Source organism: Alosa alosa, chromosome 17, assembly GCF_017589495.1.
Source record: "Alosa alosa isolate M-15738 ecotype Scorff River chromosome 17, AALO_Geno_1.1, whole genome shotgun sequence".
Classification (NCBI taxonomy): Eukaryota; Metazoa; Chordata; class Actinopteri; order Clupeiformes; family Clupeidae; genus Alosa; species Alosa alosa.
In genome coordinates this window covers 14,881,293-14,905,907 of record NC_063205.1, presented here as the reverse complement: position 1 = coordinate 14,905,907, position 24,615 = coordinate 14,881,293, and the positions used below count along the sequence as shown (strand labels likewise).

The following is a 24,615-nucleotide window of genomic DNA, read 5'->3' as shown; positions in this document are numbered from 1 at the left end:
TTACAACAGCCATCTGCTTAAGGGCAATTCCACGGAAAATTGACTTTTTGTCACATCCATAACGCCAGAGAAATGCCTTGGCATTTGTATGATGTGAATGATAACATTCATTTTTTGTGTATTTTGTCTCATGTACATTCTTCAGCCAAAAATAGCAAATGCTCAAATTTCATGTAATCATTCACATCATACCATACCATCACATTTTATTGGTGTTATGGATGTTACAAAAAACGTAATTTTCCATGGAACTGCCCTTAACTAGGCTCCATTTCTCTCTGTCTCTTCCTTTTCAACAAGAATACAAGGCATCTTCCATCTGTCTCTCATCCATCCAAAAACCATCCATTCATCCATGTAAATCATGTGTTATTAGCAACTCTTTGAAATAATCAAGAATTTTTTTTTAAATGTAGAAAAGTAGTTGAAAAAGTGTGTTTTATCACCGGTCATTCTACCTGTACACATCCATTCTACCTGTACACATCCATTCAACTATCTGTCTATAAACATTCATTAAACTAGCTATCTATCAACATCAATTAAACCATGTCAACCAAGAAACCACCATAGCAACTAACATGATTACCCTAGCAACCAGCATAACAACCACCATATGGACCTTAGCCACACCCTAGCAGCCATCTTAATTCCCTAGCAACAACATATCAACCACCACTACAATGTCAACCTAGTAACCACCATAGCAACCAACATGATTGTCATAGCAACTAATATAGCAACTAAAAATGTCTGTCTAGGAGCGCATCCTGGACTCAAATTTGTTTGTTTGAGGTGCTCTTTGGATGGGAAAATGTAGATGAGAGAAAAACAGAGGATTCCAAGGCACTCTCAATTGTCAAAGGTTAAAAAGCCTTTATTTTGTTGGCTTGGTTACATTTAAACCTTTAAAAAAAAACTCTGACGCGTTTCGGCAAACAAGCCTTCATCAGGGAGTCAAACTACTAATATATATATATATATATATATATATATACTAATATAGCAACTACTTTATTTGGCATAGCAACCACCATATGTTCCCTAGCAACCAACAGGTACAGTAAACCAAGTGGATTTGTCATGTAACCAGGCTGCTGTTGGTCTGTGTCGCAGGTGGTTGGCAGGTGCAGGGGCTGTGTGTTGTTGTGCGTGTCTGCGTGTTGCATATCTGTATGCTGTGTGTCCCTTGTGTCTGGGGCGTCTCTGCTGTCACGGAGGTGCCAGCGGTTTCGCCGCAGAGTCTGTCCGTCTCCTGTCTGTACGAGGTAGCTTCTGTGTGTGTGTGCATGTTTTGTTACCGTTGCGGGTCTCCATGATCCATACTTAGTTGGGGTTTCAACTTGTCATATATGTATGTACGTTACCTTTGAAATGGCTAGAGTAGCCTACAGACAGTGGTCTGAGGAAGTTTGGAAAATATTCAGTTGCTTAAAATTAGTTTGATCTATTTTTCCACCTCTGCAGGATAAACTGGACTGCAGTTTCTGCATTTGCAGAGCTGCATGCATGTTGTCATGCAATCAGGAGGTATGCTGTACTTCATTTTTTCTAAAATTATTTTACATTTACATTACGTTTACATCTTTGTGTTTTTTTTTTTTTTTCCAAAACCATAATTTGGAACATTGTAGTGCTTGAAAAGGTGTGTTGATAAAGCAGTGCTCCCCTACAATACATACAAAATATTGCCTGGAATTAAAATGTATGTCTTGGCATAACATTTGTCATTTGTTTTTTCAACAACCTTTGTTGCAATGCACAATTTGATTTTACTATACAAATCCATGACAGCCCTCTACTGTACATCTATGAAGGAATACAGAATGAATGTGCATACTGCAGCAAAAGTGAAAAATGTTCCCAGTTTATTGAACTGATTACTGTTGGGAGTTAATTCATTAACATCTTAATGCATGAGCCTTAATGCAAGAGTCATCACGCAATGCAGAAACAGGAAATAATATTTTCTGAACAGTATGACATTCCTCAGTGGAAAAAAAACAAACCAACAAGCACACAATTCCCTGTCATTAACAAACTGTATGGTAAGCTTACATTAGTCTCTAGAAAATGTAAAAAATACAGGATATAACCTATTAACAAAACACAATTTATCAAATCATACCTAGATGTAATCCATTACCCAAACAGAGCTGGCAAGTATGTTATTAAAATCACAGCGCAGCTCTGGAAAGTTGTGGTAACCTACAGGTAGTTTTAAAATGCAGCCACATGTGTGGGATTGTGGTCGTCTTTGAAATTCTGAGGTCTCAATGAACTCAACAGTGATTTTTTTTTCCAATCAAATTGGATCCAGTGCAGAAGCGGAGGAAAAGCTAAAGGTTGTGCGTATCCATATCTCCTATGTATCTCTTCAGGTATCGGGCAACTGTTGTTTGTAGAGACATATTGTGCGGGAAAATCAGAAGCTCCTTCACAGCTTTGGCAGTAGGTATTTTCTGACATAAAACACCATGCAGAACATCAGGTGGCATAGATGTTGCAAAGTGTTGCAAAATCGGACGCCAACTCTCTATGATAAACAATGGTGCCTGAAGGAGAGCCTTGTGTCCCAATTGTGACAGCAGTGGTATGAGATTCTCTTCATTTGGCATTTGCAGGCAATCATGTGTCTCAAGAGCATCAAATAGATCATCCTTCTCCAGAGTTAAAATCTTCCAAAGCCTTAAGAAGAACTTGTCTTTCGTTATCTGAGACATACTGTAAGAACGAGTCCTTCAAGCTGCTGGTGTTTGTACCATATAAAGCCATTTCAAGAAATGGAGGTGCCAGTTTAACTGGAAAGTAGCGTGCAAACCTCCAATCGACTACTAAAATTCTGGCAACTGCCTGCCATTCCTCAAACTGGTAATCGTGCCTAATAAATGGGACTTTAACGTCCCCTCCCAAGGTGCACCTCTCATAAAAATCTGTCCAAAACTCTGTTAGGCAATCTCTTGTAACACCACTACCCTCTCCTTCCTCCAGTGCTCCATTTGGAAGGCGCATCTTGATGGAGACATCCATATTTAAAATATCTGGGTTTTTGAAGGCTTAGATCAGATCACTGAGACAATGTCCTCTTCTAATAGTTAGTGTAATTGGTTCATCTGTTGTTTGCCCATCCAGTGTATCTGGAACATCTAGATAGATGGATAGTGATGTGGATAGAGGGGAGAGAGAGAGATAAAGAGAGATAATCTTTATTGTCCACACTCATTACGTCTCAAAAGATGACACACACACACACACACACACCCCACCCACATGCACATAGCAACCACCAACCTTTTATTTAAGCTACCCTTTTGCACAGCACATACAGCTATTGGCACCCTGGGAGTGGACCGTGAAGTGGAACTTTACAAATAAACTTTTATGAATATTGTCAAATGATAATCCAGAATAATACAAACACAAAGGGAAGCAAATTCAAGGTTGACTCCTAGTGAATGATTTAAAGTTTCCTAGTTTTGTTGCATGTGTGTTTTTGGTAAACTTTGCCAGGGGAGTTAATAATTGTGAGGGGCAATGTACATATAGCCAAATACAAGGGGGTCAAGCTGTTGTTCACCTGGTATCGATGGTGGATGAATAATCTCTGGAGTGAATTGAGCATTCCCGAACCCATGCAACACCTGGTTGCCTTCATCAGCGGTGGGTGGTTGAATGTTTGAAATTGCTGCACTCTCCTGCAAAAGGAACATTTTCATAACACAGAAATATTAATTACTTAACTACATAACAAAACAATATACTTTCCCATTTTGATGACTTTGATGAGTAAGAATTACACTCCAGACTTACCAATAAGGGTACAGGTGTCTGTTGAGAGTTGCCTAATCTGTGCATGTCCTGGTCAATCCTTGGGTTTGGCTGTGGGTCATCCAAACTTGGTTGTGTGTTGCTCTGATCAGCTGAGCGTGGCTGAGTATTTGACATCATCGCAATCTCCTACAAGAGGAACATTTTCATAACACAGAAAAATTAATTACCGGTACTTAACTACATAACAAAACAATAGTGCTGGCTTACAACAACTGCTTAAAGTGTAAACCTACTTTCATTTCAGGCATAGTCTGCCAGACAGAACCTTGCTTAACCTCTCTCACCTCCATTAAATGAGCATCCGTGTGAAGTGTAACTTTCTTCTAAGACTCAGGTCACAGGTAAGTATACTCAGGTAGGTGAACTCATTTTTTCAAGTAACAGGTACAGTAAACCAGGTGGATTTAGGTAAGTGAACACATTTTTAGGTAACAGGTAAGTGATTACATTTCTCTCTTTTCTTATTTTTTTTTAAGTAACAGGTACAGTAAACCAAGTGGATTTAGGTAAGTGAACACATTTTCAGGATGTTGTGATGTCTTGTCTTGTTATGTTTCTTTTATTATCTATTTATTCTGTATTTACATTTTATGAGATATGGACCCTGGTACTGGTGTCTGGAATAAATAACTGAATGAATACACTTTTCCATTTTGATGACTCAAAGTAAGAATTACACTCCAGACTTACCAGTAAGGGTACGGGTGTCTGTTGAGAGTTGCCTAATCTGTGTATGTCCTGGTCAATCCTTGGGTTTGGCTGTGGATCATCCAAACTTGGTTGTGTGTTGCTCTGATCAGTTGAGTGTGGCTGAGTATTTGACATCATTGCAATCTCCTACAAGAGAAACATTTTTATAAGTTGGAAAGGTTAATTACTGAACCACATACATCTTACTAGATCTAATCTAACATCTAACAGCTTACTAGTCATTATTACACGCCTCTTCATAATGCTGCAGAATGATCCATTCACTGGAATGGGCCTTCCCAACATTCGGCGGTCTGCTAATTCTGAATAAAAGACCGTTGCTAAGTATAACAGACCGCTGTCAAGGAAAATGGGCTTTGTGCTTCTATTTCACGTCTTTCATATTACTGCGCAAGTAGTCCGGCCACTTATCACTTTATAATACTCCGTTGCTAAGCTACGCGAGTTGACCTGCAGATACTTTGTAACAGACAAACTTCCAAAACATTCGGCACAATGGATGAGTTTAATATTAGTTTTAATATTCTTGGAGATTATCCAGATTTCGATTCTTGGATGAAGGCCGAGTTGTCTTCACCAGTTAAGAAAAGAAAAAGAAAAGAAAACAACACAGAGGAAGCAAAGAAGCGAAACGACACAAACATCTGGACGACAGAGACAGAGACAGAATTGAAGAGAACCGACGTGAAATCAATACAAAACGGACCACGGTATGGGCCATGTCAGTTTGCAATGGAAATGCTAATGACCTGGTACTGAGTAGAGTACAGTAGGTACTTTGTATGGAAAAGTGCCACTAAAACAGCTCAGAACTTACCCGCATGACTGGAAGCGTTTCATCAGCATCATTGGAAATCTCTTGTCCTCTCCATTGACTTTGCAAGACGAAAACTTCATTTTCATTGGGGTCCAGTAACATTGCAGGGACTTCAAAGCTGTAGGAAATGTTATGGACCTGGTAGGAGGGCTGGTAGTCCTTCTGTGTCAGCAATGGAATGGACTGGACTTGCATCATGATGAAGTTGCACTGGACTTGAGAAACGTAGGCCTACATCTGGTGTGGAGGACTGTGGAGAGCTTTCAGCTTCATCTTCTTTATCTGCCTCAGGATCATGCATAGGACTTGGACCTTTGACCTGAAATGACCGCAACTTTGGTTTAGTTTCTAGTTTTGGTTTATATTACCATTACCACAATGTGATACAATATTCTAATAAAGGCTGCATGAATATTTCCCATTGCTAAGAAATCTAAAGAAGTATCACAGTACACATTACTTCTTTGTGTCCGAAATGTTTACAAACGGCTGATTAACATAAATCATTAAAAAAAACTGATTTATTAATACATACCTGTTCATGGTTCTCAGTGTCTGAAGTGTCAGACTCTGTGATTGAATGTACAAATGGTCTTGTACACAGGTAAAGTCTAACCCTTTTCAGCTTTGACTGCTCGTAAAAGGTCTGCGATAGTACTAGTTGTGGCCACAGGCTGTTTCTTGAAATCACATATCTCATATGTAAAGTCCTCAATAGGTCCTTTATGTGACTTGCCCTCTAGGAAGAACAGATTCTTTGCCATCACCATCATCTGTTTCACTGAGATACTTTTCTCCAGCACCAGATGCCTTGTTCCTCCACCATTCTTAGACCTCACTTGATGAAAGCTATGATTCTGATAATGTAGCCAACCTACTTCCTACCAATCCTCCGTTTGCTTCTTATGGCATTTGTGTTCTTGTGTCTTGCCATCAGGTCATCCTTTGGCTCGGAGGAAGATTTGGCAGCAGATCCTTTTCTTTTACAAATCCTTCCCTCTGCAATCTTTTGACGGAGCCTTTGAATGCATGTGGTTGTAGGCCCATCAGTTTCCTTTATGCAACAAAATGACAGGACCGCCAGGCGGCTGCCATAAGAGGGGATGTATTTGGCCATCTCTTTTAGTGTTAATTTTGTCACCTATTTTTAATTTAGTCTTAGTCTTGTGTCGAAATGTCCTTTTTAGTCTTTGTCATATTTAGTCATTCAAATATCATTTTTGTTAGTCAAGTTTTAGTCGACTAAAAGTCTCACCATTTTAGTCTAGTTTTAGTCAAAAGAAAACTAAAGGCATCTTAGTCTTGGTCAGATTTAGTCAACACATTTTAGTCTTTTTTTTATAACAAATTATTACCATTTGAGTCAAATAGTGTTTCACACATCTCAATTTTCCAACAATATTGTGTCCACAGGGCTACTCGTCTGTTATAATTACTCATTCTGATTTTTTGTCAGTTAGTATGTTTACATGCACAGGTAAGTCGAGCTACAGTTATAGCTCGGCTGGGATTTGACCATAGACAGTAAAAGATTTGACTGGACCACGGTCATATTTGTAGACCAGTGTTTCTCAAAGTGTGGTCCGGGGATCACTGGTGGTCCGCAAGCTATCCCAAGTGATCCGCGAGCAGACGTGGTAAAATATAATATAGATGAGTTGTTTGCAATATTGAACCAACTTGTTTGTAAATCCAAACAGTTCTGCAACACTATGTGAGATATGCCAGTTTAAATCATACAATATGCATCCTCTGAGCAAAGACAATAAGCAAGGTGGTTCAGTGAGTAGGCCTATTGTGTAGACTAATTATAGGCTACTGTTGAAGTAGGTCTAATCTTTTTTTTTAGCTAGGGTTAGTTAAGTGGTCCTGAAACTGAAAAAGTTTGAGAAACACTGTCGTTGGCCAAAGTATTAATGTTTTACTCCGCCTCGCTAGATGGCGATATGCGCCCAAACACAACACATTCCCCAGACTCTCCATCTTAGCCATAGCTAACTTGCTAGCGAACTTTCCATATTAGCTTACTAGCAAACTTTGCATCATCAGTCTAACTAGTAAATAGTTGACATTACATGATGAACATTTTCGAATGGACATTCTGGGGGATGTTAATATGTATGAGAGAAGCTTCAACTTCTGGGTATGTAGCATTGTGGCATAAAGCTTAGCTTGAAATCTCCAGTGTTCTTGTTCCATCAGAGCCCGTCTACGGAGAGCCTTGGCACTTCCTATTAAGCCTCATTGTATCGACATTGGTTGCAGTTCCATTAGAATTCCACTGGGGTGATCAAGGGCAGTGCAGTGCAGGTTGAATGGGGGTCTATGGAGCTAGAAGGCTAAATGTATCTCTTTCACCTGCTTGTCGAGAAGAATCGTGAGATTTTATTGTAGTTTATGCAGGTTCAATATAGATTTTAGATCTAAAGTTGAATGAACGAGTACTTATGTCCTTTTCATTTCTTACAGGTTGGGTCGTTGTTGCCCATATCAAGCTAGCATTGTGCTAATGAATGACGTCATTGACATATTTGAAAGGCTTTTAGAAGACTTACGTGACTTCAAAAAAAATATAACAATCAACAGTGTGTATTTTCTTTGCCTCTCCTAGCTTAATGCAACATTCAAATTACTACTCAAAAAAATTATATCCAGAGAAAAGTGGATATTGAGGGGTAAAGCTCCATAGACCTCCATGCATTCTGCACTGCGCCTCAAGTAGCGCCCTCAAGTGGAATGTGAGGAGGAACTGCAACCAGTCCAGAAACTGGAAGTAACCAGACAGTGCCAATTCTCTTCCTATTAGACATTCTCTGGTTCCATGTAGTTTCGTGTTGCAGCCACAGGGTTGCAGCAACAGCACGTAGACTAGCCTACAGGAAAGCTGTTGCGTATTCCTCATTCGGAATATTTTGAAAACGTAACAGCTAGATATTCTGTCTTCTCATTTTGTAGACGAAAATGAAGAGAGATTTTATCTTAGTTTTTATTTCATGCAAAACATTTTAGTCTCGTCTTTTTTCGTCAACAATAATGCATCTTAAGATAGTCTTAGTCAGTGTTTCAGGACATTACTGCCGTCTCGTCATCATCTCGTCTTAGTCATGAAAAAAAAAGGTCGTTGACGAACATATTTCCTCTCGTCTCTTCTGACGAAATTAACACTACTCTTCATCGGTCATAACATTTAAGACAGCTCTGTCAATCTGCAATAACAAACAAAGTTATTGTTTAGCACCCACACTCACCACGCGCAGACATACAAAATGTGTTAGCCTCTATCATTTTCAGAAAAGGCAGTGTAGAAGATTTGGGTGGTCTAGATTAATCTAGGCACAGTTGTAATGTAACATTTTTTGACATGGTTAATACAAACTCCTACTAATTTCAGTGTGCATTCAACATGCTGTAGACAACAAGTTATTACTCCAGTTAAGATCTGAAATTATCAACACATACTTCGTCCATTTTCATTCTCTGCAGGTTGTCCTCACTAACATTCCTTGTTATTAGGAAAGACTCAAGATCCTGGTCTATGTCTAGACAAGATGAAACACAGAGCAAAATACAGCTAGCACTATGGCTCTAAAATGGTTGACAAGAATCTCTGACAAATTCTGTTTGACGCTATTAACATGGGAATGTGTTACAAACATAGACGCTTTGTTTTGAACAGTGTCCCACAACCATGATTAGCTAACAAAATTCCTGTCCGGTACAGGGGTTCACCCTTATTACGACATCCCGTTATTACGACGACCCTCTATTACGACATACCGTTATTACGATGCCTCTATTTAGACATGCCCCTACTTCATTTTTTTTAGTACCGCTATTCCGACATTACCAATCCTCATTTTCAATTTATCTCTGCAGTTCCTGTATCCTATCAAATTCCAGCTGATGAGCTGTAGTCATGTCATCTGCATCCGCCATCCACTCAAAACAATGTTTTTCCCAATAATTGATATCGGCACACATTTCAGTCAAAACCAGTCGACGGTATAAACACGATAAAGGAAAAGAAAACATGAACGTACATAAGGCACACTAAAGTTGCTACTTACCATTACTGTTGTATAGTAACTTAGCTATATTTCATACAATTCTTACAGCTGTGCAAGCTGTGGCAACTTAATCCCTTAATCCCACCTTCCAATAACTTCTGTGGATAACATGGGCTGATACTACATAGGCCAGTCATTACTTTTATAATCATGGGGCAACGCTTTGGGCGAACTCGATGTAGGCTAATTCACAAGCGAAACAGGCATGAGACTCCTATACAGCACAGACCGAACTCACTGCTCACTCAGAAGAATAAAAAGGGACGTTACATGCCATCACATCAAGAGTCTCAAAAAGTCTCCAAGAACGCCAGAAAAAGTAGCTAGATTTGTCGCTAGTCGCTTTTTACAAAAAAAGTCGCTTGGGGGGGTCTGAAATCTCGCTAAATATGGCGACAAAGTCGCTAAGTTGGCAACACTGATGACAGCGCGCCTCTTACGTGATGGGGATCTGCGTACAGAGCCCCCAACATAGGCCTAGAGGAAGAAAAAGGTTTTCTTAACACCAAAACTATTGCGAGGGAACGCAAAAGTATTGCGTGGGAGCGCAAAAACTATTGCGAGGGAACGCAAAAGTGCGGTCTAAAAATATTGCTCACCCTGTCCCCAGGGGGGCTCCGAAGTGTGTCTGTCGAATGACAGAACGAATGTCTGAGAAACTCAATTGCTACCTTGTTCTAACCGGTGCCTGGCATGTGTGTAGTGCAGTAAAGCAGATCTCGAGGCTGCAAGACTTTCTGTCCCTGTATCCGTCAGCCCGCCGGCCCAAAGTTGCAAGGGGGGTATTTCTTCTCACAGGCTCTAAGGTAATGATGACCCTTTCAGATGACCCCCATCAGATGCTTATGATTGACATGTGAAGTCATAACAGTAAATTTCTCTGGGTGGCGTAGACCCGCGTGTTTATCAATATGAACAATGGTCAAGGATAAGGAAAAGCATCGCCCCTGGTGTATGAAGAAAGGGGCATCATAATCACTGTTAATGATTATCGATGTGATAAGTACATGTAGCCTGGGAGGATTTATGGATGGAAAAAATCAGAGGGGGACCAGATAATCTTCAGAACTTTCTCCAGTCGTGAAAAGTGAAACTCAGAGTCAAACAGCCAGATACATCTGCTTGACAGAGCGACCAGCTTTGGAAGTAGGCTACTTACAGGGGGTAATAGGTAAGACCTGTAGAATTCAATTGATACAAGCAACTGAATAACGTGGTAAACATGTATTTTGTCTAAATATAAAACTGTGATTGCTGCTGGAGGTGTGTTACACATAATCAAACGCACACAGCTACTTGCGGAAAATGAAAGCCGGTTAAAAATTAACCCTTACCTTTTTCACTGGATATAATGGGCTAAATAATATTTTGTTAGGGACTGGTCAGAAAACAATGGTTGGAACTCAATAAGAACAGTGAAGACAACAAGCAATCTTCAACTGGAAAATAGGTTAAAGTTATCGTCAAAGTTATTTTTCAGAAATTTGAATCTTAGGCTTAACTGACTATTTTGGTAAAAAGTATTTGCTCAGTAATGGTTTGTGTCTCTTTACTCTCTCTCTCTCTCACACACACACACGTACACTCTTACACACAATTTTGTTTCACTGTGCGTCAGTAGATCCCATCTAAACTTGGTGGGCTTCACACCTACTCTGTTTGTGCTGCGGCTGCCTGATTATCTGAGTGCAGTGTTGATAAAACTCCTGCAAGTGAGCTCACATACTCTATGTGAGCACTCCTCTCTGGGGGAAATTCAGTTGCTTTACCCGTCCCCACCCATATTTACCTGATCCTAAAGTACAGTCTGGGCATTCAGTGAACAAGGGGGGTTAATATGGTGTGCCTGGCCCGCATATCAAAATCACTAAGTGTGCTTTGCGGTCACAGTCCTTATGATACCTTTTATTCAGGCACAGGACTGAAGGATGTGGGTCTGGTGTCAGTCCGGCTGTCAAGTGGAGATTGGATCCAGAGCTGACTTAATGTGGTTAACCTGCCTACTGGCACATCATGGCAACTTTGTTGTGCTTGGCCATAAAAACACAGCCTCCTCGTCTTCACAAGAAGACGGAAAGTGGAGCGGGGGGAAAAAAGAGAAAATATCAAAGGCCTAATTGTAATCCTGTTGTGTGCTGGTGTAATTGATGGACAACAGGGCAACAGAGACCTGTAGAGGGACCTGGTGAGGATCGGGAAGAGAGGTGAGGATGGAGCCGGCAGGTAAGCACTATGTGGTCTCAAGACCGCTGTACTCGGAGGACGCCTTCGCGAAGGACCATAAGAGGACCACGAGGAAGAGTAAGACCCTGTTGGACCACTTCAAACAGTACTTCACGTAAGTCCAACACACTCAACTGAGATACTTAACATCAATTTAGCTATTTTACTTTGCAAACTTGCTTATTTTAACATAGTAATCTGCCAATTTGAATGTATATTATCTTGCATTGCAGCTTACATAGTAACAGGGAAAACAAAATAAATTGTAATTTGAGATTTGTTGTTGGGAGATAGATCAGAGAGACTCTCCACTGAAGATGTACTCTCTAGCAAGAGGTTAGCATATGGCATTTACATGGATATCTGGGCCATTTTTCCAAATCCAGTTGTGACTCCAAACGTGCTAAGAATGCAGCCCTGTCTCTGATGCCCATCATTGGCTGGCTGAGAATCTACCGGTTAAAGGAGTGGCTGCTGAATGACATCGTCTCTGGGGTCAGCACTGGACTAGTGGCGGTGCTCCAAGGTAATTAACAAACCCAGAATCAATCATCATCAAACTTCTTAGAAGACACACAGGCATTTCAAGGTCACGAAACACGTCTAAGAATACACTTCACTTTGGAAAATATTGGCCCGGATATGTTATTTCAGCTCGGATGTTGTCACTTATCAGAAGTTCGTTCATCATTGCATTTCTTTGAATTTTGTGATTATTCATCAACCGTATTCAACATATTCATCAACCAAAATCAAGACACTATTGACGCAAACAGAAAGCAATTAACACACATTGGGACTGTCAGTATCGACAGGAAGAGCTGACCACTGTGTTCAGTTCATAAACCAAACGCAGCTGATATTAATGGGGTGAGGATTATCTGATAATAAAACACATTGTCTTGATAAGGACACAGCATTGGGCACCTGGGCACTGTGTTTATGTATTATAACAACTTCACAAGATGTAACTATACATTATAGTCATTTGTAATGTGACATGGCATGTCTTGCCACATATGATGTTTTTTGGCATATACATGTTTTTGGCCCATAATGATATAATCTGGTATGACCATTACTTATAATGCATTAAAGCAATAGTTCATAATGCATAACTGATTATAATAGTGACCTTTATAGAAAGTGTTACCAGCATAATTTATGCAATTATGCAGCAATTGCATCCAATTGCATTCTATTATTCTTGTTTACCAATTCTTATGGAAACACGAGGATACCATATCAGTGTTGCAGCAATCATTAGTTTTGAACAAGTGTGATAATCTATCTTAATGGGTTGTGCTTATTGCTTGACTGTTTGCTTGAATTTTAGATAATGGCTGAAAAAGAAAGTCTCCTGCCCAGGTATATCAGTAATGAACTCATCTGTGACTTGAATGTGACTTATTGTCTGATACCTCGTCTCAGGTTTGGCATACAGCCTGTTGGCCTCCATCCCTGCCTGGTATGGCCTGTTTGCAGCCTTCTTCCCTGTTATCATTTACTTCTTTCTGGGAACCTCGAGACACATCTCTGTGGGTAAGCAGCCTTCCAGGTTTGACCACCAACTCTAAACATCAGAGTGGAATCTAAAGTTCTCTGCTGCATTTGACATCAAAACATGACATGATCAATCCCATAGCCATTAACACTACTATAAGTACTTATGACTTCACGTCTTTTCAAATGTGGAAACATGCAAAATGATTCATGAAATGAGTCATGTTTGGTTTCACGCTGGAATGTAAAGAAGCATAAACAAATGCCACCCTGGCTTATAATTAGGTGTACTATTTCACATTGCATTGTATTTTGCTGTAATACATTATGTGGATCATGGTGGTCTAGTGGTTAAGGATCTGGACTTTAAGTGTAATACCATTTGTGCCCCTGAGCAAGGCACTAACTCCAAATTAGTCCAACTGAATCAACTAAATGCCTAAATTAATAATAAAATAAACATAAGCCTCCTACCACCCTTTGTAGGTGCGTTCCCTGTGTTGAGTCTGATGGTGGGAGCTGTGGTCACCAGGCTTGTGCCGGACATTGGTCCTCCTGCCAACATCACTGGCTTCGAGGGCCTGACCATCGACGAACAGAGGGCCATGGTGTCTGCTTCTGTTACTTTCCTCATGGGCATATTCCAGGTAATAACAGCTATGCCCATTGTCACAAATGTTGTGAAGTAGTATTGTTTGGTAGCCTGACGAGCCAGACCCACATTAAAATGTGGGTCTAGATTTCTAGGCTAATTGTTTGGTTTCCTTGAACACTATTAAAGAAGATTATCACACTCAACATTGAGAATCACAGGCTCAGTCCCTGCCTCAGTCATTTGCAAGCGCCTCTTGATTGATTAATCACCCACTATATGGATACTGTTTTTAGAATGGATTTAGATTAAGTGTTATTTAGTATAATTTGTATTTTAATATATTTAGTATATTATTTATCTTCTACTGTCCTTATTGCTTAGTTGTGTTTTTTATATTATATACTTTTAATTACTTTTTCTGCTGTTAGTGAATGTGTGTGTGTTGTCTGCATGCTACTGAGACCTTGAATTTCCCCAGGGGATCAATAAAGTATCTATCTACCTATCTAGCCAAGTCAAAACATCGGCCCAGCCATAGCCTACCCTAGCCATCTACGGAGAACCAGCCTTGCAACTTCGCTTCACTCCCCTGACCCAGAGAATCACAAACTGTGTTACAGAAATTGTGCAATAGCCTACTATTTGTATGAAATCTTGTAATATTATCAGCTAACATGGCACTTAAGAAATTATATTTGCCAGTTTGTAAACAAATCCACATGTACCTTATTGAGGGGGAAGGATGCAAGCCACGAGTGGTATTAAATACTTGTGTAAAATACAAATACTCCGGAACTTTAGGGAGAGCCCAGTAAAAACAAACAAACGCTGAAACTGCATTGGATGCATTTTACGTATATATCATGAAGTATATCTGTCTACCTTAGCTGGCCATGGGAGTCTTTCAGGTGGGCTTCATCGTCATCTATCTATCGGACACCCTGGTTTCCGGCTTCACAACGGCCGCTGCCGTCCACATCCTGGTGTCGCAGCTGAAGTTTGTACTGGGTCTCACAGTGCCAGGAATAAGTGGACCGCTCTCGATCATATACGTGAGTTCAGATTGACCGCAGACGGTGTATGTTTGGTATTCATGACTAGTATAAGTATAATAATAATAATAATAATAATAATAATAATAATAATAAAGCTTTATTTGTATAGCACCTTTCATACACAGAATGCAGCTCAAAGTGCTTTACATTTGAAGCATGTAACACAATAATAGTCAGTCAGTCATTATAAATCACTTTTCTTTGCTGTTTATGTTATACTCAGCAACATATCAAAAATATAGAAAATGTCGTCATAAGACTGGCAGCCTTAACCCTCTTACCCCCCACAAGCACGCCATATGGCAACTGTGGCAAGGAAAAACTCCCATATTCCAGGAAGAAACCTTGAGCAGAACCTGACTTAATAGGGGGAGCCCATCTGCTTCTGGCTGGCTCGCCCTCAATAGTAGCAGATGTAGAATAATCTGAAAATGTAGTCTACAGGATAAGATGAGTTAACTAAAAGCTTTCCTGTACAGGTATGTTTTCAGATCTTTTTTAAAAAATATTTACTGAACTTCGCCTGCTTGATGTACAGAGGCAGGGTGTTCCATAGTTTGGGGCATAATGGATAAACGCAGCTTCTCCACTTTGTTTGTGGAGCACTTTGGCAATGCGATTAAAAGATTAGAATTGGATGATCTAAGTTTCCTTTGTGGTTGATAAGATATTAAAAGCTCAGAGATATATGAAGGTGCTATGCCATTCAGAGCTTTGTAAGTAATTAACATAACCTTAAAATCAATTCTATAGGAAATAGGGAGCCAGTGCAGTTCAGCCAACACAGGGGTGATGTGTTCTCTCTTCTTAGTCTTAGTTAAAAGTCTAGCCGCAGAGTTCTGTATGAGTGCCAATTTCTTTAGATGTTTTTGGGAAGACCAGTGAAAAGTGCATTGCAGTAGTCTAACCTGCTAGTGATAAAGGCGTGAATTAGTTTTTCTGCATCTTGTTGAGTTAAAAAGGGGCAAGACTTTGGCAATGTTTCTCAAGTGGAAATAGGCTGTCTGAGTAACTTTACTGATATGGGGCTTAAAACTTAACTCTGCATCTAAGATGACACCGAGGCTTGTTATTTGGTTTGACCTGGTGTGCCAAGTTCCCCAGATTACTAAGAATAATATCTCGCTTTAGTTTTGGTCCAACCAGAAGTACCTCTGTTTTGTCATCATTTAGTTTCAAAAAGTTTTTGCTCATCCACTGATTAATGGAGGTTAGGCATGCAGTGAGGGAGCAAAGTATAGTATAAGAAGTATAAGTATAAGTATAAGTATAAGTATAGTATAAGAATATACTCTTTTGATCCTGTGAGGTAAATTTGGTCTCTGCATTTATCCCAATCCGTGAATTAGTGAAACACACTCAGCAAGCACAGTGAGGTGAAGCACACACTAATCCCGGCGCAGTAAGGGGTTAGGTGCCTTGCTCAAGGGCACTTCAGCCGCTCCTACTGGTCGGGGTTCGTACCGGCAACCCTCTGGTTAAGAGTCCGAAGCGCTAACCAGTAGGCTAGGACTGCCCCTAATAGAGATGGTCTGGTTTACTGAACGGACCCTCTTCACATCTGTGCCCAGTGGCCCATTGATTTTAGGTGTTAAATTCTTTGCAAACCTTTTATTTGTTAGCCCACCATAGAACTGTAGCCTATGCTAACCTTGCCATAATGACCGAATACGTAAATAAATAATGACCTCAAATTGTTATATATTGACAGTGTCGCTAGTTGAGTTAAAAACAGATGATGTCAGAGATCAGAGAAACATGCAAGAGCATGAATAAAAAAACTCCATCAAATCTAACAATCCAAGTGGATTTCTGGATATGCTACATGCTGCTTTTCACTTGGTCTGGCTACTTTTGAATGCCTCTTGTAGTTTTCAATATCACACTCCCTGTCTTCTTCTCACTGAAGACTGTCAGTGGTCTATCCATATCTCCCGAGCAGATATTTCAACACGTGTAAGTCATAACTATCACGTATTGGTTTTTAAATTGCCTTGACAGTGCATATCTATGGACAAACCCTTCCTTTCTGATATCTATTGAAAGCTTTCAGACAAAAGGCTTGTTTGCTTATTTCGACAGCAGTTTACTTAGGAAAGAACATGGTCCTTTTCCGGGTGATGTTTAAAAATCTTTAAATCTGAGTCATGGTTCACAGACCTATATATAAAGCTCTGTTACTTACTGTTATCTGAAACACACTGTTTTGTTCTTTGAGACACAAGATAGTGTCTAGTGTGAGAACTAGAACATTCTAGAAACTGAGGACACATTGACAGGAATCCAGCAAGTACAGGTCTTCTGATAGAAGTTATGAACAAACAGTGAAAAAGGAAAGTCCCTCCTTATAAAATGAAAAAATGTCCTCTCTTTTTCCCCCATGCTGCAGACTCTGAAGGACATATTTTTGCAAATCACAAAAACAAACATCTGTGATTTAGTCACTGCCATTGTGGTCATGGTGGTGGTATTCATTGTTAAGGAACTCAACGACAGATACAAGTCTAAGCTTCCAGTGCCCATTCCTATAGAAGTCATAATGGTGAGAAAGCAACTACCTATATCACTTCCTTCAGCATACCGTATAACCTACTGTTCTACCAATCAATACTAACTGCAACTACCTATATCACTCCCTTCAGCATATCATATAACCTACTGTTCTACCAATCAATACTGCAGTTAATCATTGTATAGGGAGGGTCATGACTCTCAGGGCCATAATTGTATGGGGAGAATCCTAAGCCATAATCATGATTGTAAGAGGACTTTCCTTTTCTTGTAAAAATTGGAAATTGAGTTAATAGGCAGATAAGAAAAGATATTGACTTATATGATTAAATGTTCTCTTCTGTCTGTGTGTCACACTGTCCCCATTTGTTCTGGACAGACTGTTATAGCTTGTGGAGTCTCTTATGCTGTCAACTTCAAAGAAAAGTTTGGAGTAGATGTTGTGGGGAAAATACCAAGCGGGTTAGTCACAATTTTATTTGTGCAGATTTGTTTTGCATATCAGTGCAGCAGATTGTTGGTGTGATGGGTGTTACATTTTGAAGGTTTGAACCGCCGACGGCTCCAAGCCTGGAGATCTTCCAGATGACTGTGATGGACGCGTTCCCAATGGCCATTGTGGGGTTTGCTGTGGCCTTCTCTGTTGGCAAAGTCTACGCTGTAAAACATGATTACCTTATCGATGGAAACCAGGTGATCAAAACAACTAATGAACAAATAACGCTCAAAAACACCCAGAGGAACCTCAGTGACATATAAGTTCAAATCAATAATCCAAAGATTTCAATGATTTATAATTAGCATAATAGATATTTAGAAATATGTTATACATCTAAAATTAATGATGAAATGTATAAAAGCCTCAACATAAAACCTTGTATGTCCCTTGAAGGAACTCATTGCGTTTGGAGCCAGTAACATCTTTGGGGGCACTTTTAGCTCGTTGGCAGCGAGCACGGCCCTCTCGAGGAGCGCAGTGCAGGAGAGCACAGGTGGCAAAACACAGGTAGGCCTGACATCCTCCATGGCAACACTTTGCTTGTGGCCCTTAAAGAAGCCCTAGGCAGGTCTGGTTATTCCTTCGCTGTTTCTGGGTTTTCGCCTGATTTGGGTTTGCATTTTTCACAACATAGCTCCCCCTGCAGCTTCGGTAGCAAGTGACTGCTACGCTAAACCCCCACTAGCTAGCGAGCTAGCCATCAATAAACCAAGCTAAACACATAGGGCTCACAATAAAACGGTCGAGCAAACACATTGTTCAAGAGACTATCAAATCACATTACAAAAACAAAGTTCACCCAAGGGTATAGGCTACTTACAATTTCAACAGCAAAAAAGCCAAGTCCGAGTCTGTTTTGCAGTCTTCTTAGAAACTACAATCTGACTACATTTTCGAAGTATTTCCGCTGAGTTACATCCGATGTGTTAGGACCACACCAGAAAGTTGCATATTCGCTTTTTCCATGGAGAAACACTATGGGGAGAGAAGCACCCACCAAACGACCCAAAAAGTGTTGTAGAACCATCACAACGACTCTCAACCTGCATAATTAAGGTCATTTTTGCTAAAATTGTTGCATAGGGCCTCTTTAACTTTAACTATTCATTAGCATTTTGATGTATATTTATCTTTTGTAATATATAGAAATTATTGGCAAAGACAATGTGATTCCAACACGACTCTTAGGTCTTAAGCCTACTTCATCCAAAACACCAAAAACACCAGGCCCTCTGTACATCTATAGAAATATTGACCTCTAGTGGCAAAGAGAGCTTAGTGACAGTAAACCATTGTTGGTCATAACAAGCAAAGTTCACAGTCATGGCTGTTTATGCTTTATTGCTTTGGTAAGACATTGGCTCCAATTGTTAGCATTAATTCCAGTGATGTTTACCAGTTCTCTAACATTTCAGTGATGCTGCTGATGTAATTGATATTCATTGGTTCGTCAATGTTCCATTGATGATCATTAGTTCTTATTCACTTGTGTCCACAGATTGCTGGCCTGCTCTCAGCCCTCATAGTTATGATTGTCACGTTAGCAATTGGGTTTCTGCTCGAGCCTCTTCAGAAGGTATAAATCAATCAAACCCAAACTACTACACACTGCTGTTGGAAACACTTAGATGCTGAGCGCAAAGGATGTATGCATTCACACATGTGTAATTATCATCATGTTTACCTATTGGTTGTATGTGTCTGTATGTCTAGTCTGTTCTGGGAGCAGTGGTTATCATTAATCTGAAAGGAATGCTGATGCAGGTTCGAGAGGTGCCTTACCTCTGGAGGAAAGATCGCCCGGACTGCGTAAGTGCCCCCTCGCTGGTGTCAAATGACATAAATAACATCATCATTCCCGGCTGTTTCTGAAAGAACCCTTAAATAACATCACCATTCCCTGTCTCTGATATGAACGAAATTAATTAGTAACAATCAAGAATTAATATTTGTTACAAATTGACATGGACACCGACATGGACACTCCAATGTTGTGGCTTTCTTGTGCCTCACTAGTATTATTAACTATCGCTTAAAAATCCATAAAAAAACTGAGCTAGTTGTTGGGTGGAATAATCAAGCGCATACTCACCACTCCTCCATGTTGTCCTCCTCCTCCAGGTGGTGTGGGTGGTGACGTGCGTTGCGTCCATCCTGCTGGGGCTGGATCTGGGGCTGGCCGTTGGGCTGGGCATCGAGCTGCTCGTCGTCGTCTTCAGGACTCAGTTGTGAGTGTACATGGTCCAATACAGATGCATTCTTGGTCATAAGTAATGACAAACAGGTATCTTACATTGTTATTTCAGCATAGTAGTTGACATAACATGTCATAAACGTGAGGTCACCTTTAAATATGAACTCAATATTTCAATAGATTGTGCTTTTTAATGTGGAGTTTGCAAGATAGGTCTCCAGTTGGTTGGAAATTTCCAAATAAATTGGAAATAAAACAACCTTTACGGCTTATGGATTCTATAAGCAAGTTGAAGGTCAACTTAAGTCAGAAATTTAGCCATACAATGAATGCATGCGCATCTGACTAAATTAGGGTTTCTCAAGGGGGGCGGTACCGCCCCCTGGGGGGCGTTCGTACAACCTAGGGTGGCGCTGGGAACGTGAGAGGTTTTTTTTTTTTTTTTTTTTTAACTTTCATGGTTTTCACATATTTTTGGTGCAAAAATAGGCTACCTGAAATAAATAGGCTATTTTCATTCATGGGTTTCTAACCCCTCTACCGTCCCAGCTACATTTTACTGTTTATCTATGCTCAGCGGTCATACAGTGCAGTTCGGTCCTGCACATGCCCGGACTCATGTCCCCCAGTCCCAGCTATCGTCATCTCTATAGTAACGCCGATAAACATAACCCAAGTTTGCGGCTTAACAGTTCAATAACCAATAAAAATGTACACAATTCACTGTGACGTCTTCATCTTTAATAAAACAACACAAACGAACATGGCGGATAGCAAGAAAAAGTGCCGACAGTACAATGCAAATTACATACATTTTTACATGTTTTTTTTTTACCCAACCAGTCTCCTATTGCTTCTAACAGTGGGCTAAATCTGCTCATAGGGACATTTTCTTATAATTCCAGAAGAAACCAAAACAGCACAGAAATGGGCTCGTTTTTTTATTTAAGCAATATAGCATGAGTGTGAGTTTTTTTTTTTTTTTAAATTGTGTGTGTGTGTGTGTGTGTGTGTGTGTGTGTGTGTGTGTGTGTGTGTGTGTGTGTGGGGGGCAGAGGATCAAAGTAAAGGTCAGGGGGCGTTTGCTCAAAAAAGGTTGAGAACCACTAGACTAAATGCATGAATCCGATATTGCATTATAAAGGTATCATGCAGACAAAGGCCGGGGACAACATATTACTCTTCATATTATTAGTGAACATTAAGGCAAATGTGATGCGATTTCCTGTTTTATTTTCCAGCCCGCGCTGCAGTGTCCTGGCAAACATCAGGGGCACTGACATATACAGAGACCGCAAGGACTACCTGAGTGTAAGTAAGACGTCGGCAACTTTTTCTTGTACCTGTTTGAGGTACCAGAATCACAGCTCCATACACAGCCACCAGTTGTGTGCTAAGTCATAAACTATGGGTTATGATGCAGAAGGCTACTACATGAGGGTTCCTCTGTAATTCACAGATGTATGAGCCAGGAGGAGTGAAGATCTTTAGAATTCCCTCTCCAATATTCTTTGCCAACATTGAGTTCTTCAGAGGGAAGCTACTAGAAGCGGTAAGAATTAATCAGATTTTTTGTGATCTTATTTTTCTACATGTGTCTTATGTGGATTTATTCTTTCATCTACTTATCAATACCCTACTTACAGTATTTACCCTACCTAGGCATGTATTGAACAATATGTTATTGGCATGGCCTATCAAACAGAAGGGTTTATTGTGTTTCACAGAATTGGAAAAGTGCATCATAGACCTGATTAATTCTGTTGCATTGGAAAGTAGCCATCAGTTCTACAACTGATTATATTGGAAGACTTTGCACCACATCCTTAATGTTTCACTGATTTTATGGCACAGGAACAATGCATCCTTATGGACAAATACAGCAGTTATATTACACAAGACTCTTACTCCAACTATTTTTAGTTGTGTTTGCTATAGATATCATGGTCTCATGTTTTGTCATCCTTTTACTAATTCTAACCAGCTAATGACACTTTCCTACAACTCTCGTGTGTGCAGGTTGGTTTTAACCCTTTGAGAATCTTGAGAAAGAGGAACAAAGCCCTCAGGAAGATCAAGAAACTTCTGAAGAAGGGAGAACTCCAGGTTACAGCTGTACGTCCGGCTTCGGCTTAGATTGCATTAGCCTTTCTGGTGTAGCTGACCGACAACAATATCATCCAGTCATAAAACTTTACTACTAATAGTAGACGGTTTTAAGATGTCATTCTCATGCACTCAAACAATGTTTGCTTCTGTTCAACTCTGCCACCACATGGCACTTCAGTGCAGCAGTATGTGAGAAATTCACATTCATATAACTGCAGTCATATAATGATTAAATCTCACCGTGCAGAAAGGACTACTGGCTATTGGTTCCTCCCCCATTGATGAGTCGGAGGACGAATGCAACATGGAGGATCTGGACCTGCCCTCTGATTACTCCCACCTGCCCGTGCAGGTCAACTGGAACTCCCAGCTCCCCGCCAACATCTGTGTTCCCCCGGTGCCCATCCACAGTCTCGTCCTGGACTTCGCCGCCGTCTCTTTCCTGGACATGTCCGCCATGAAAGGCCTCAAAGCCGTACGTCTCTCCTTTCCATTGGAGTTCAAGTACAAAATGCCCAAGCAAGTTCCAAGTTAAAAACAGCAAAGCGAGTTTATCCATTGTCTGCTGCCCATTGTAGGCTTTGCTCATTTTGGATGAAAGTGTCATCTAAATACAGGACTTTTCTGTAGTTGAACTGACAACAAACTGCTCTCTGGAGTTATCGAAGTGCGGTCTCTTTAATGGGAATGATATCTTCAACAGTTTTATTAACTTTTTGATTAACTCTTCCAGGCCCTAAAGGAGTTTATTCGGGTTGATGTCAACATTTACATCGTGGCTTGCGACAGTGAGTAACTATTCATCTCAAATGCATCTAGAGGGGGGTCAAGTTAGGTCAGTGTAACAGTAGAAGGATCAGACTGTTGTAGGTCATCCTGAAGTAATCCCAGTCAGACTTTTATCACCACTTTTACTGCAGTGAATTATTGCCCCACTGAGGTTGTTCAATACTGAGCTTTTTCTTGCAGTGTACCTATATAAGAAATTGCAAAGCATCAAGTTTTTTGACGACGAGATCCAGACATCCATGTTCTTCGTGACCTTGCACGACGCCATGCTTCACATTCTAGAGAGACACCCTGACACGACAAACGTTGACAGTGTAACTGAGAAGGTAAAAACCAAAAAAAAATACCACCTACCCACACACACTGTTTTCTAATACATTAATGTGATCTTTCAGGTGCCCACAGGCCACACATTTGACAACCTAGGCAACGGCAGAAGTAGCTTGCGCAGCCGGATGGTAAGCAGCAAAGAGGTTTGAACTTCATCCTTCAGTAATCATAGTAATCACAGTAGTCATGTAAACTTAAACCAGTCATGAACCCAGACGCCTTCTCTTCCAGCAGGACAAACCAGTAGAGACCAAACTTTAAGGCTGAGGGGATCGTCCTGAGCACAGTGGTCACTTCACTTGGCCCTGAGAAGAGATGGGGCATCCAGGGGTGTTTAGACAGAGAGGATGAGTGGTAGACACCTCATTGCATAGCCACATATTTGATAGGAGTCATATGTTATGTTATTTCATACTGCTGAATGGTTGCATTGAGGTTATGCAGATGGGGATGTGTAAATATATATAAAGAAATGTAAGGAGACTTTTGTAAAATCTGCATATAAATGTTGCATTTTGTATGTGTAAATTCATCTCTAGAGAAGCTTTACTATTTTACATTTTCTATTATAAAGGCATTTTGGGGGGAAATCTTGTGATGTGTATTTTTGTATTTAACAAGATGATAATTGACTAATCATACTTCACTTATGATTTAGCAGTCTTACTACTACTATTACTACTACGTACCTTTTCTAAGTGTCACTTGCTTGGCTTGCATGTTAAATTTACGCAGTTTATGTACTTGTTTAGCACATCTCTTCTCCTGCTCAAATTCAATAAAATCTCAGGAATAAATGGCAGACATATGATCCGATGTTAAAAGCACCAGAAAGTGTGTCATTGAGGAGATAAACATCCACTTCGCAAATTTTGGTTAGGCGGTTGTGATTTTTGGTTAGGCGCTCCGGACACCAACAGGAACTACTAAGGAACGACACAAGTGCGACTGCCTAGGGGCAGTAGTTCAAACGACCAAACTTTGCGTCCTTCTTTGTGATTGAGAGTTCAAACAACCCTTTCTAGAAACACTAAATCCAAGAACGATGGAGCGAACTACCAAGGTTGCGATGCAAGTTAGCAAACGATGCTGTCTAGAAATTACCCCCTGACTGGAGTACGGGAAGCGCAAATGCTCAAAATATTGAAATGCAAAGTAGAAATGAAAATACAATTGCAGTCGCAATGTCTCATGTTTTAAACTCATGTGAATGGGTACGACATATGAAAACATTTTAAACATATAAAAACCAGTGTATATAAAAATAGAGATTACAATAACAATACAATATCATAATTTTGAAAGAATTCACTTTATGTAAGTGAGGTTATTTTCAACTCTGTTACACCCACCCCCACTGAATTCTGGACAAAATTACACA

At 40.2% G+C, this 24,615-nt stretch overlaps 2 protein-coding genes across 6 annotated transcripts; one reads left to right on the top strand and one right to left on the bottom strand.

Moving 5' to 3' along the window:
• Nucleotides 1-1,851: 1,851 nt before the first annotated feature.
• Nucleotides 1,852-6,776, bottom strand: LOC125310567. Of its 2 annotated transcripts, XM_048268109.1 has the most exons (6): nucleotides 5,895-6,776; nucleotides 5,360-5,678; nucleotides 4,522-4,668; nucleotides 3,811-3,957; nucleotides 3,578-3,695; nucleotides 1,852-3,146 (listed from the first exon to the last, which is right to left on the bottom strand). In XM_048268109.1, the coding sequence occupies exons 2-6, from the start codon at nucleotides 5,555-5,557 to the stop codon at nucleotides 3,058-3,060; spliced, it is 699 nt and encodes a 232-aa protein (XP_048124066.1). In that variant the 5' UTR covers nucleotides 5,558-5,678; nucleotides 5,895-6,776; the 3' UTR covers nucleotides 1,852-3,057. The 2 variants fall into 2 exon arrangements, with proteins under 2 accessions (XP_048124066.1, XP_048124065.1); XM_048268108.1 differs by having other exon boundaries at nucleotides 5,360-6,776.
• A 3,717-nt stretch (nucleotides 6,777-10,493) lies between these two features.
• On the top strand, nucleotides 10,494-24,157 carry LOC125310562 (chloride anion exchanger-like). 4 transcript variants are annotated; one of them, XM_048268090.1, is made up of 21 exons: nucleotides 10,494-10,597; nucleotides 11,585-11,764; nucleotides 12,036-12,175; nucleotides 13,081-13,191; nucleotides 13,639-13,799; nucleotides 14,635-14,799; nucleotides 17,192-17,344; nucleotides 17,693-17,775; nucleotides 17,859-18,006; nucleotides 18,206-18,319; nucleotides 19,311-19,388; nucleotides 19,526-19,621; nucleotides 19,934-20,040; nucleotides 21,248-21,317; nucleotides 21,466-21,558; nucleotides 22,026-22,121; nucleotides 22,363-22,590; nucleotides 22,849-22,903; nucleotides 23,085-23,230; nucleotides 23,300-23,377; nucleotides 23,466-24,156. In XM_048268090.1, the coding sequence occupies exons 2-21, from the start codon at nucleotides 11,637-11,639 to the stop codon at nucleotides 23,493-23,495; spliced, it is 2,280 nt and encodes a 759-aa protein (XP_048124047.1). In that variant the 5' UTR covers nucleotides 10,494-10,597; nucleotides 11,585-11,636; the 3' UTR covers nucleotides 23,496-24,156. The 4 variants fall into 4 exon arrangements, with proteins under 4 accessions (XP_048124047.1, XP_048124049.1, XP_048124048.1 ...); XM_048268092.1 differs by having other exon boundaries at nucleotides 23,300-23,362; nucleotides 23,469-24,155; XM_048268091.1 differs by having other exon boundaries at nucleotides 23,300-23,362; nucleotides 23,466-24,154.
• Nucleotides 24,158-24,615: the final 458 nt, after the last annotated feature.

Coding starts and splice junctions, on each gene's coding strand:
- LOC125310567 (XM_048268108.1), bottom strand. CDS start 5,557: ATGATGCAAGTCCAGTCCATTCCATTGCTGACACAGAAGGACTACCAG. Junction 4,669..5,359: donor AAACGCTTCCAGTCATGCGG/GTAAGTTCTGAG, acceptor TTTCTCTTGTAG/GAGATTGCAATGATGTCAAA. Junction 3,147..3,577: donor TCATCCACCATCGATACCAG/GTGAACAACAGC, acceptor CCATCTATCTAG/ATGTTCCAGATACACTGGAT.
- LOC125310562 (XM_048268094.1), top strand. CDS start 11,637: ATGGAGCCGGCAGGTAAGCACTATGTGGTCTCAAGACCGCTGTACTCG. Junction 14,800..17,191: donor GACCGCTCTCGATCATATAC/GTGAGTTCAGAT, acceptor CCCATGCTGCAG/ACTCTGAAGGACATATTTTT. Junction 22,591..22,848: donor CCATGAAAGGCCTCAAAGCC/GTACGTCTCTCC, acceptor TAACTCTTCCAG/GCCCTAAAGGAGTTTATTCG.